The sequence below is a fragment of the Molothrus aeneus genome, chromosome 3 (assembly GCF_037042795.1).
Source record: "Molothrus aeneus isolate 106 chromosome 3, BPBGC_Maene_1.0, whole genome shotgun sequence".
In the NCBI taxonomy this organism is placed as follows: Eukaryota; Metazoa; Chordata; class Aves; order Passeriformes; family Icteridae; genus Molothrus; species Molothrus aeneus.
The window spans coordinates 43,814,660-43,826,872 of NC_089648.1; the positions used below are offsets into that span (position 1 = coordinate 43,814,660).

At 35.5% G+C, this 12,213-nt stretch overlaps 1 protein-coding gene across 1 annotated transcript in view; it reads left to right on the plus strand.

Moving 5' to 3' along the window:
• RYR2 (ryanodine receptor 2) overlaps positions 1 to 12,213 on the plus strand; it is a 384,696-nt gene that overhangs the window by 212,565 nt on the left and 159,918 nt on the right. Inside the window, exons 20-23 of the mRNA XM_066546800.1 lie at positions 1,940 to 2,132; positions 3,664 to 3,880; positions 4,104 to 4,208; positions 8,789 to 8,892. Of these exons, the coding sequence (XP_066402897.1) occupies positions 1,940 to 2,132; positions 3,664 to 3,880; positions 4,104 to 4,208; positions 8,789 to 8,892 (619 nt within the window). The remainder of the gene's footprint in view (positions 1 to 1,939; positions 2,133 to 3,663; positions 3,881 to 4,103; positions 4,209 to 8,788; positions 8,893 to 12,213) is intronic.

Sequence of the window (12,213 nt, forward strand, 5' to 3'; positions counted from 1 at the left end):
AGGTTACTTTTAGGGAGGAAACAAAGGCTAACTGAAAATCAAAATTATTTTTCTACCCACTGCAAACTTTTCAGTGAGAAATGTAACAACACAAAAAATTGTTGTTTGTGGTTCTCAAGTCCTCCTGAAAAAAAAATAGGTCAGACCACAAATGTATCTGCAATTTTTTTCATCTGTTATGGATGTGGCTGGTAGGTTTGAAAAGATTTGGGTCTCCTTTCTTTGCTGATAATATTGTGTAACACGTACATACCTCTCAAACATGGAAGAACTTTAAGTTGTTGCATATTGAAAATAATGGCCTTTTTTTGCTTCCACAATTCAGGCTGTGTCTTGATAATCTCTGCAATGGCATTTTAAGAATAACCTTCTTACCATGAAACATTTACTGTATTAATGAATAGCAACAATAATTTCTGCCCCCAAATTTCTGTTCTGGACCAAGCCTGTACAAGAATCACAAACAATTTACGTTTGGTTCTTCAGTCCTGAAATAACCTATTATGGAGAAGTGGAACTCACAGATCCTTAAAGCCTAGGGCCAGAAAAGACATTTAGATAATTTCTATACTGTATATTCATCAATGACAAATACATATTTCTGTTAGCAGTCAGCATGCATTGATTTCCATAGCCTATATTTGCCACAATTTTAGTGTCAAAATGGCATCTGGTCTCAAGTAGTATTCTTTAGGGGAATGAAATATCCACTCTTCATTGGTAGCTTTTTTTGTGTTTTGTTATCCCTACTATTGATTGTTTCTTTCTGTGATTTATTTTATAGTAACTCTCAGCTGTGATATTTTCATCTGGCAGTATCACAGTCATTTTTCATATATAGAGTTTTGAAAGTGTTGGTATTTTTTCTTTTTCCTCGGGGGTTAGGGAGATACGTGCATGAAAATTAGCTTGTAGAAAAATTACTATGATTTCATTATTTCTGCTTCTGATAAAACCCCATGCCTTCAGCTTCTTCCTAGAAATGTAGTGCTAGTTAAGTCTTTCATGTTTACAAAAGTTGGATGCCCTAGTTAAAAAGTTAGTGCTCTGTTCTTAGTATGCATCATGAAGTATCTCTTGCAGACAGTGCATAAGTTATTTTTGGAAAACATATGTAGACATGTTTTCAAACAGCTTCCATGTTTTTTCAAAAATTTTGTACTGTAGATGACAGTAAATTTCAGACAAAAACATTTTCTACTTCTGAATTCTATAGCTTGTTTCTCTTGGGAAGCAGGTGTGCTTGTGTACACTTGATGTAAGATAGAATAATCCTCTAGAATTCATAAAAACTGATTAAAACATACATATATTACTGAATATATGTGCCTTCAAAATGCAGCTGTCTTTGTATATTGCTGAAAAATGCTGGTTTGCAGTTTGATGATGAAACTGAATAGCATATATTCTCATAAAAGTTTGGAAGGGTACCATGATATGGCCATTAACAGGGAGTACCTAATTTTCCATAAATAATTCAAAGTGAAATAGTTTTCTTTGTCTAAATAATGAAGCATTCTCTAGAAAAGTATGCTAGGTTTCATATTAGGTACTAATGGTTGCAATGTGAGGAATAAAATCTAGTTTTCTTGATTTTGACTCTTTATATGGATATCAGTAATTATTCTCACATTAAATGTAATTGAGTTTTATTATTTATTTTATTATTTGTTTTGGTTTGCAAGGATTAAGCTGAGTGTTTGGAGATGTGGCTTGAATAAAGGTCTGAAGACAGAATGATGAGAGCTGTTTTGATGTGACTGTATGCTGCTATTCACGATATTGCCAGATTAAAACCAGGTCTTGGATGTCTTAGGTTAGATATTTGTGTATTAATGTGCTTACGCTCTAAAGTGATGTTTTTCTCTTTTTTAGGCTGCTGTGAAAACCAGTGTGGTTTTCATAAGTTTCACTAAATGTGTCTCTGTTACTTCCATAGGTTGTGTAGCACGATCAGTAAATTCTCCCAACCAACATCTATTAAGAACTGATGATGTTATTAGCTGCTGTTTGGACCTGAGTGCCCCCAGCATCTCTTTCCGAATAAATGGTCAGCCAGTTCAAGGAATGTTTGAAAACTTCAACATAGATGGCCTCTTCTTCCCAGTTGTCAGCTTCTCTGCAGGAATAAAGTTAGCATCCCATGGAGTTGTTTGGGGGGGGGTTTTTGTTTGTTTTTTTTTTTTTTTTGGTTTTTTGGGTTTTTTTGGGTTTTTTTTCTGTATAGATCAATATGCTGAATATTTCCCAGGATGTCTGCTCTCATTTCTCTTTCTGACAAGTTGTTTTTTTTTGGCAAATTTCCAGTTCTTGAATAGTGAGAGCTACAAAGAAGTCGTGAAGACGCAGTGCATCTGTTGCTTTTTAGCACACCAGCGTATTCTGGTGGTTTATATAATAAAAATATCTTAATAATTTCTTTGCTGATACATTGCTACACATTCACTCCAGGGCAGCATTTTGCATCAGCCTTTGATATTAAAAATATATTTTCCCTAATTCACCTGTTATGAGGTAGTAACTATTATTAAAAGAGGCATTATCTGCACTTACCTTAAGAAATAGTGGTCATTCACTTCCTCTTCTGCAGCATGAGTTAAAACTAATTCAATCTGTATTCTGGTTGCTGTATTGGTTTTTTGTAAAATTTCAAGTCACACTTGAGGTGCCAAACATCTGCTCCCATGTATTGAGCAATTTGAAACTATAGTATTAAAAAAGGTTTTGTGCTGTTCCAGTGGGGAGACCAACATTATTAGGACTGGCGATAGAAAGGTGGAGGCTGAAAGTTGATTTCTGTTGGAGGCGGAGCAATGTTCTCTGAGGGATCATTCAAAGGATACCACAGAAGCTAAAAGCTATCACACAGAGCACACACCCATCCTTTGCTCCAGATGCAGAATACACTCCTTTAGACTTTGATTTTGACAGTACAGGAGAGAAAATGTAGTAAAATCATAGATCTGCATGCTACAAAATGCAAAACTATAAACCTGCATGCTTTATTTCTGTTATCAGAGATATTATTGACAGATATTATTTTTGTGCTGCATACAGTTTTTGAGTGGGTACTGGTATAGCATTAACAAAAATCATATAAGATACTCAGTAAACAGAAAAGACACAAAATTCTTTTAGGGAAGGAAATTTAGGAGATTTTGTATTGTGTCCTGAAGATTTAGTGTTTTGTGAGAGAAAAGAAAGAACCACAGGGTTTTAGGTTCATTTCTCAAATGAGTTTGAATGGAGACCTCCTCAATGGAGAGAGTTCTGAAGTCCTTGATTGATTACTCTGGGTTTTAATTTCTGCCTTTGGAGACTTAAAAGGCTGCTGCTTACTTTATAGGTGTGCTGAATAAACTGATTATTCTGTCTCTCAAAGATTATTGGTCTTGTGATTTAAAATATCTTCAGTGAAGTAAAATTAACTAGAAAAAAGAATCATTTACTTTTTCTGTGTTTTTTCAATCTCCTACATCATAAACCACCAGCAGTTAGAGAAAATTGAACTGTAAACAATGAAAAGAAGCTGCAACATTGACATTCCCCCCCCCTTTTTTTTTCCCTTTTTAAAATAACATTTAATATTCTTTAGGCTTAGAGACTGATTAGGCTTTCCACCAGAAGTGTCTTGGTTATCTAAAGTAATTCTGATGTTTACAGGGTTCGTTTCTTGCTTGGAGGTCGCCATGGAGAGTTCAAGTTCCTTCCTCCACCTGGATATGCTCCATGCTTTGAAGCTGTCCTGCCAAAAGAGAAGCTGAAAGTGGAGAACAGCCGAGAGTACAAACAGGATCGTAGCTACACAAGAGACCTATTGGGTCCCACTGTTTCTCTCTCACAAGCAGCTTTCACTCCAGTTCCTGTAGATACTAGCCAGGTATGGCAATGAAAGATTGCATTCTCCTTTTTAAACACATACATATTACATGTCTATTTTACTTCATTTGTTTGAATTTGCACCTTGTCCCAAACTTGCTTTTTTTCCTTGGGATTTATTGAGATCCAGTTTGTATGAAGCTTGTCTGTTATGAATGTTGGGATGGCATGTCAAGCAACTTATTTGTAATAGCCTCTTCCTCTCTTATCTCTTCTCTATTTAGATTGTTTTGCCTCCTCACCTGGAAAGGATTAGAGAAAAATTAGCAGAGAACATCCATGAGCTTTGGGTTATGAATAAGATTGAACTTGGTTGGCAGTATGGACCAGTATGTACCTTCCAACTTAATTTTCTGTTAATTGCATTGTATGATTTAGTACATTGGTTTCAATGTACTAATGGAACTGCATTTTTCATCATTGCCCCCAAAATTAGTAAGGTTTTAAACACTATCCTACCAAAAGCATGTGGAAACCAATGGGACTTGGGAATTTCTGAACAAACATTCTGGTATTAAAGGTATTTAGTGTGACTGTGTTCACAGGGGTCTCAGGTTGAGAGAAGAGACGAGGATTTGACTTCAGGTTTCAGAAGGCTTGATTTATTATTTTATGATATATATTACATTAAAACTATACTAAAAGAATAGAAGAAAGGATTTTCTCAGAAGGCTAGCTAAGAATAGAATACGAAGGAATGATAACAAAGGCCCATGGCTTGGACTGTCTGTCCGAGCCAGCTGGGCTGTGATTGGCCATTAATTATAAACAACCAACTTGAGCCAATCAAAGATCCACCTGCTGCATTCCGTAGCAATAGATAACCATTGTTTGCATTTTGTTCCTGAGGCCTCTCAGCTTCTCTTCATTTTTTCTTAGGAGAAAAAATCCTAAGGAAAGGATTTTTCATAAAAGATGTCTGCGACAATTTGGTGCTGAAATTTTCAGTCTAACTGTCAGCACAGAAAGCACATAGTGAATTTTTCACCTCCTATTTGTTCTTGGAGCAAGATGTTCAACTGACTGATGGAATAAGCCAATGAAAACAGCTATTCTTGGTTCTCTTTACATGTGCTGACATGACTCTTTCAAAGTTCCAAATAAGTATTGCCATTAGAAAATTCCGTTAAATCTGATTTTTGCTTTCCTTTTCTCCACTTCTTCAGTCTCATGTCTGTATTAGGTGCTGTACATAACTATTTTCTTATCTCTTTCCTACTTTTCATGGAGTATGAAAAAAAATTTCTTTCAACATTCCATCAGTAAAAAATGATCATGTTATTATGCTCACTATTTATTTCCCAAATGCTGCTTTATGAAGAAATATTGCTGTGAAGAGTATATAGAAACATGCTGTATGTACTAAATATAAGTGTAAAAACATGCATGTATTCTATTTTTGTTACTAAAAAGCTTTTGGGCTTCTGAGGAGTTCACGTTGCAGATTTAAGATAACTGGGCATAGGTGTTTATTTGGTTTAGCATACAGCAGTACTTAAAAATATATGATTACTAGCGAAGATCTCTAGATTTTGTTGTAGTTAATTTCCCCACCAAACCAAACGCAAAACCTCAGTTAAATTAATGTATGAAAACATTTTAATTGTGGTGTAATCATACCAGCTGTGCAGCAATCTGCAGGAACTCTTAGTGTACCATTACATATTGAGAGTCTAATTGTACAGTTGAACACTATTTAAACCATATATGATAAGTACCAAGTGATAAAGTTAGTTATGTTCAAAATGAAAATAGGTGTTGAACATTTTAAATTACCTTGCTTTAATGCATTGTGGTAGGATGCACTCTCTTTGGGATCCTGATAGAGCATATGCTGATCATTTTCTGGAGGTTGATTTCTTAATCATACTGGTTCCTCACAAATGATTTTATCAGTTTCATAGAATACCCGGAGTTGGAAGGGATCCACAACGATCATCAAGTCCAACTCCTGACACTGCACAGCAAATTACCCAGAGTCCCACCCTGTGTCCAAGAGTGTTGTCCAAACACTTCGTTAGGTCTCTCAGGCTTGGCACTGTGATCACTTCCCTGGGGAGCCTGTCCCAGTGCCCAACCACCCTCTGCGTGAAGAACCTTTTTCTAATATCCCACCTAAACCTCCGCTGACACAACTTCAAGCCATTCCTATGGGTCCTGCCACTGACACTACAGAGAAGAGATCAGTGTCTGCCCCCTGCTTCCCCTCCTGAGGAAGCTGTAACTGCAATGAAATCTCCCCTCAGTCTCCTCCAGGGTGAACAGACCAAGTGACCTCAGCTGCTCCTCAAATGCCTTCCCCTCAACATCTTCATTGCCCTCCTTTGGACACTCTCTAACAGTGTCATGACTTTATGTGGGTTGTGGCACCCAGAACTGACTCTGGCGCTCGAGGTGAGATCACCTCAGTGCAGAGCAGAGGGGACAATCCCCTCCCTTGCCCAGTTGGTGATGCTGTGCCTGATGCCCCCCAGGACAGGGTTGGCCCTGCTGGCTGCCAGGGCACTGATTCATCTCCAACCGATTCATCTGCAGCTTGCCGTCAACCAGGACTCCTAGGTCCCTTTCCCTGGCACTGCTCTCCAGTGTCTCATTCCCTGGTCTGTCCATACATCCAGGGTTGCCCCACCCTAGGTGTAGAATCTGGCACTTTCCTTTGTTGAATTTCATGGGGTTGGTGATTTCCCAGGCCTGTAATTTGTCCAGGTCTCTCTGCAGGGCCTCCCTACCCTCCAAGGTGTCAACAGCTCCTCCCAGTTTTGTATTGGCTGCATTTAAGCCACTGTTGCCAATTCTAGTTATCTGAATTCATGCACTGCAGTTACTAAGTAGTGGGGGAAGGCATGGCACAGAAATTAGCTTGGTTAGATGCACACAAGCCCTCTAATATTAGATTTTGTCTTTTTACTTCAGAGCAAGGTGCATTGTATGTAGTAGCTAGTGGTGTTTTTTCATTGTCTAAAAGTTTAAAGGCTAATAGATAGACTTTTAAAATGATCCTCCAGATTATCAAAAATTTCTGCTGTAGACTTTTATATTCCTCCTACATGTCTGCATCATTAGATCTGTATGTTGTATCACCAAACTGATACCCACTATTGCATGTCCTATTACTACTGCATTCTATGCATGTAACAAAGTAAAATAGCAAGTTAATGTAGAAAAATAATTTAACTCTGAATATGTGTGCTATTGAAATAATCAGATGCATCTGCATATCTTTTTTTCTGTTCAATGTCACTGCACATTTAAAATGAGCCACAGAAATTATGAATTGATGGATGAGTTCTGCCACTAATGTAATTTGTTTGCAAGGTAGTAGATTTTTATTTTGTTCTCATAAAAAAACAGGAAACTACAAGGTAACCGACAAAATATGTTTGCTATATGATAGAATTATTATACATTGTAGTTGTAGGACAGAAATAGTGTCACTAGGGGAAATAAATTAATTTGGATTTCTGAGGAAAATACCTGACATCCAAGACTTAAATTAGCTGTACACAGATCTAAACTCAGAGACTATACTCAATTTTTTAATATACAGATTACCAAAGATTTTAGGAATCTGTAAATAAACATTTTCACTGCTAGTAAAAGACATTTCTCATTTTACCGTCTATTAAATTTTTTAAGTGTTTGACAGTTGAATTGCTTGTGTTGTCTGTCCAAGAACATTAATCCTATCAAATCAAGATAAATACCCCCTGGAGACTGTAAAGATTTTTTAGTCCAAAACATAAATAAATGACTGCTGTTCAATTTGAGAATTATGTGCTTGGATCAAAATGCAAAAACAACGTTACTCAGCAATGTTATAGAGAAATGTGTTTTTTTTCATGACATTAAATAAACTAGATTAAGTAGTAGTGTAAATATCAATTTTGAAAAATTATAACAATTAGGCTTTTTAACTTCAACTGTTAGCATTCAGTTTTCCAGCAGAATTATCTGATTGATCGAAAATCAATAATGTTATTTTTCAATAACTTCCACTTTGAACCATTAAAAGTTAGTATAAATGGTGAACTTGTGGTCCTTACAAGATTGACACTAAAATGTTACTGGGCAGATGTTAACAATTGCATTGGGGTCTTTTAGTTAATGTTTTCAAACTAATGTATTTTATCAAGCCATAGTAGATGTTGTTGGCTAAACTCTAGCTATGATGCTAAGTTGATGAGCTATAGAGTGCTTGGTTATCACAGCCTCCGAGGCTGCCTTTCTAGGTTATGCCTAGTGTTAGATTAAACCTTTGTAAAATAGAGGAGGTTAAAAATGTTTCTGATTATATTTGCATGTTTATAAAATGTAGGATTTTGTAAATTAGAGTCTGTATGTCTCTTCTATCACTACACTAAAAGTAAATTCATGTTCCACTTATATGTGACTTCCTAACAGTCATATTCCGCTTCTATGTACTAGAAATAACTGAGAAACAAACATTTTCAGAAGTAAGATATGGGGAAGATTTCTTTTACATTGTTATTTTCATTGGGTAAGGATTTCAGTGCTATCTGTATCAACATATTTATACAAACTGGATGTAGAATTTTTGAAACATGGGGTTGAAGATGAGATGCTACTTTATGGCTATATATTAAAACAATGTAGATTGCACTGTTATTGAACTTTGCATATTTCCTGTGAACATCTGTATAATAGCGTGCACAAATTTACATTTATTCCACTTCAGATAGGCAAATCTGAAGTTTATTTGCAAATGCAAATTCTGCCTTGTTGAACACTGATCATGCTCTGAGAATACAGAATACTTTCTGTTTTGAGGTGTCATCCGGTTTGAGTACTTCTAACAGGATCAGCTTTAAGTACCTTGTGGATTGGACTGGTTTTAAATTTCTTTTAGTTTTTGAGGCATGTTAAGCTTATTTTTTTACTTTTTTCTCAGGTTAGAGACGACAACAAAAGACAACACCCATGCTTAGTGGAGTTCTCCAAATTGCCGGAGCAGGAAAGAAATTATAACTTGCAAATGTCACTTGAAACACTGAAGTAAGTTGCTAGAACTTTTGAAATTTATAGTTAGAGTTTTGTAAGAAGATGCAGTTTCCAGAATTATAAATTGAGATGCGAATTAAAATTTGATGTGTAGGAGAGGGTAATAATATGCAAATGAGGGAGTGAGATACATTAATGAATTATGTATTTGGCACTGAAAATGACTTTGATAGTCTTTTTAGAATTATTGTTGTAATGCTGGTTGTGAAATGAAAATTCAGACAGTCTTTATCTAGGATGAAAGAAATAGATCCAAAGTTTGAAAAAAAAAATCTTTGCTTCTTTGATTTTATTCAATTTAGTTTAATTATTTCAATTTTATTTATTGATAAAACACACTTTGACACTCAATAGATATTTAAATTAAGAACTTTGCTTCAGGACCCCTTGCTGCTATTTCTGTGTCAGTGTGCATGTTGCCACAGAATAAACTGCAGCAGGCATTCCCTCCTTTTGTGGATGAGTGGTTAGATGTGTGAATGTCATGGAAGCTCTTCAGCTGGAATGCTAGAAAATTTCAATGGGACATTAAAGGGTTTGTTGAAGTAATCTAGTTTTGTGGTTTATAAGGATACAATTCCTCACCTCAGGTTTTTCAGTCAAGGAGGTGTGAATTTTTTGCTGTGAATTAATTGAAAAATCTATTAGTGTAAGTAATTTCTCCCATATGTAGGATTGCATGTAGCCAACATGTAGAAATATTTCTCAAACTGATCAACGCTTGATGGTAGATGTGGTTCTCCAGTCAGCCATACTTCTAGTCTATTCTTTCTTTTTTTTTCCTGTTAGAATATAGTTGCTTTTTACTATTCAGAGAGATTAAAAAGGATGAATGTCTGCATGTGATTTTACTTTTCTGTGAAAAATTGTCCTATATTAAAATCCTTGCCATGTAAACTGATGGTGCAATATACTGTCCTAAGAAAAGGCCTTTATATCCTCATAGTGGAAAGCTATGTAGAACATTCCTTCTACAACTTCTTGCAAATTTCTTTTCAGGCCAGCTTCTCTGCACTATTTACTGATCTACCATTCCCACAGTAAATAAATTACTCAGTGTGAAACTGAGTACTTAGGGTCATATCTATGACCCTAATAGCTTGCCATTATTTAGAGGTAAAGCACTCAGAGAGAAATTGAACTGGAAGCAAGAAAATAAGTTAAAATTTTCTATGGGTAGATATTAGAATTAAAGGGAAGTTTTTGAGCATTTCTCATCAGCAGAGCAATGTGCTAAGGAGTCAGAATAGATTATTCCTTTTTAATGAAACTACAAAAGATGATGTCATTAACTTCCACTATGGTTAGATATTTTCCTAGAATACTCTGTATAATATGGCTCAAACAGCAGAAAAATCATGCCCTCATAATTAAATGCACTCTGCTAATGTTCCACTAAGTATTGAACAAATTTAATAACTCCGTAGATGATTATTGGTTCAGGATCCAGTGCTTTTTTAATCTAACCCTGTAAAAAATCCCCAAGTTTTTTTTTTATAAGCATACATGTTATGGATTACTTGGATTGCTCTTTTTTAATTAATTTTATTGCTTACTCGAGAAAAAGTCTTTCCATTAAATGGATAATATCCAAAATATAAAGCATTCAGTCCTTCAGTGGGTTTTAAAATGTGTATGCTTAGTGAACTAAGTCTTCCTTGCCTCCTTGGATTAGTCCTTGTTTTCTGATAAATGAAGTTCTAATTTTGTAGTATTGCGTTGTATTTATCACGTAGACATCTGTTGTGCAGGGATTTAGGACCCTCTTGCTCATTTTGTTTCTACATGCTTGAAAATGTTGAAAAATCAGTGAACTAATCAGTTCTAGGTGATCCATAGATGATGACTTGAATTGTAACCTATTTTGACTATTTCTGTACTAGATGTGTCTCATCTACTAGCTGTCAATCTTGATGGGGGGGGAAAGGAAAGAAAAAGTTATTTTAAAACTTCTAATAATTTTCTTTACAATTTGCATTAAATTGCATACTTGAAATAGTTGCAAAACATGGAGAATAATGCTGACTGTAATCTTGTTTTCCTTTGTGGTTTGTTGTCAGTTTTGCTGCCAGATGAGAGAGTTAGAAACCAAGGAAGATCTAAGTCATATTATCTGATACAACATTTATTTTTCATATACTGGGATCTTTGTTTATTTTAAGTAAGATTGAATACTTTTATGAGCTATAAAAATTACATACTGTAGGAAATGTCAAGATGCAGGAATGAGTTGCCTCTGAAAATGTCATGGGATTAAAATATGCTTGCTCATACTGTTTCTGCACGTGCTCATATATATGTTTTATTGTTTGGTCTTGCATATTTTTCTGGTTGTTCTTGCTTATTTTTTGGGACTGACTTTCCCATTTTGGTGTGTTTACTCAGTTTTGTGTGACAATTACATCTACCATTGTGATGATGAGAGCTACATTCAGCCACTTTTCATTTTCTTACTTAGGTTTGAAGAGCTTTAATGGTCTTTCAGATTCTGCCAGTACAGTCTGTCATTTTATCCTCCTGTGGCAGTCTTATTTGAATTTGTTTTGTTTGGGTAGAGATAATTCCTGGCTTACATTACAGGAAAATTAGGGTTACCAGAGGTTACCTCCTCTGTACTGCATTTCACTATTAGATATGTTCTCCTACTTATGCTGATGATAGCTTTATAGGAATCATATACTGTTTATGCCAGTTGAAGTCTAGCTGCATGGAGTATTCATAGCAGATAGTGTGTTTTGCAGGAAGGAGCCACTGGATATTTCCTCATTTCTGACTCTACTGTCTAGTTTTAAATCAGGGTTCACAGTCCATAGGAATAGGACTTACTTCATGTAGCTAGCACTAAAAATATGCTGCAAGAATCTCCTTGAAACAGACAATTCATCTGCCAAAAGAAATACTGTTAGAAGAGTATTTATGCTCTTTCCCCCCCTGCCCCCCCCAAGTCAGTTCAAGAACAGTAAATATAGTTGAAGTATACTAGAAAATATCATTTTAGCTAGTGGCAAGAACAAATAAAAACCTTGTTTGACACCTTTCTTCCACTTCAGGAAAATTTGGAATGGAGTCTAAGGTATTTACACCTGTGATTTCTTGTGTAATCAGTTTCTTTTAAAAATATGGTTATCATCCTCAGGTTTTGAGAAAATTCTCATCTGACTCCAAAGTTAAGTCTCTGACTTTTGTCTAGGATTTCTATTAATTTTAATGTCAATATTTTATCAATGTACCTAGACTTAAGAAAGACTATAAGCCAACATTGACTATAGATACAGGAACAAATAATTAATACTTTACAGATCAAGTCCTGGAGAC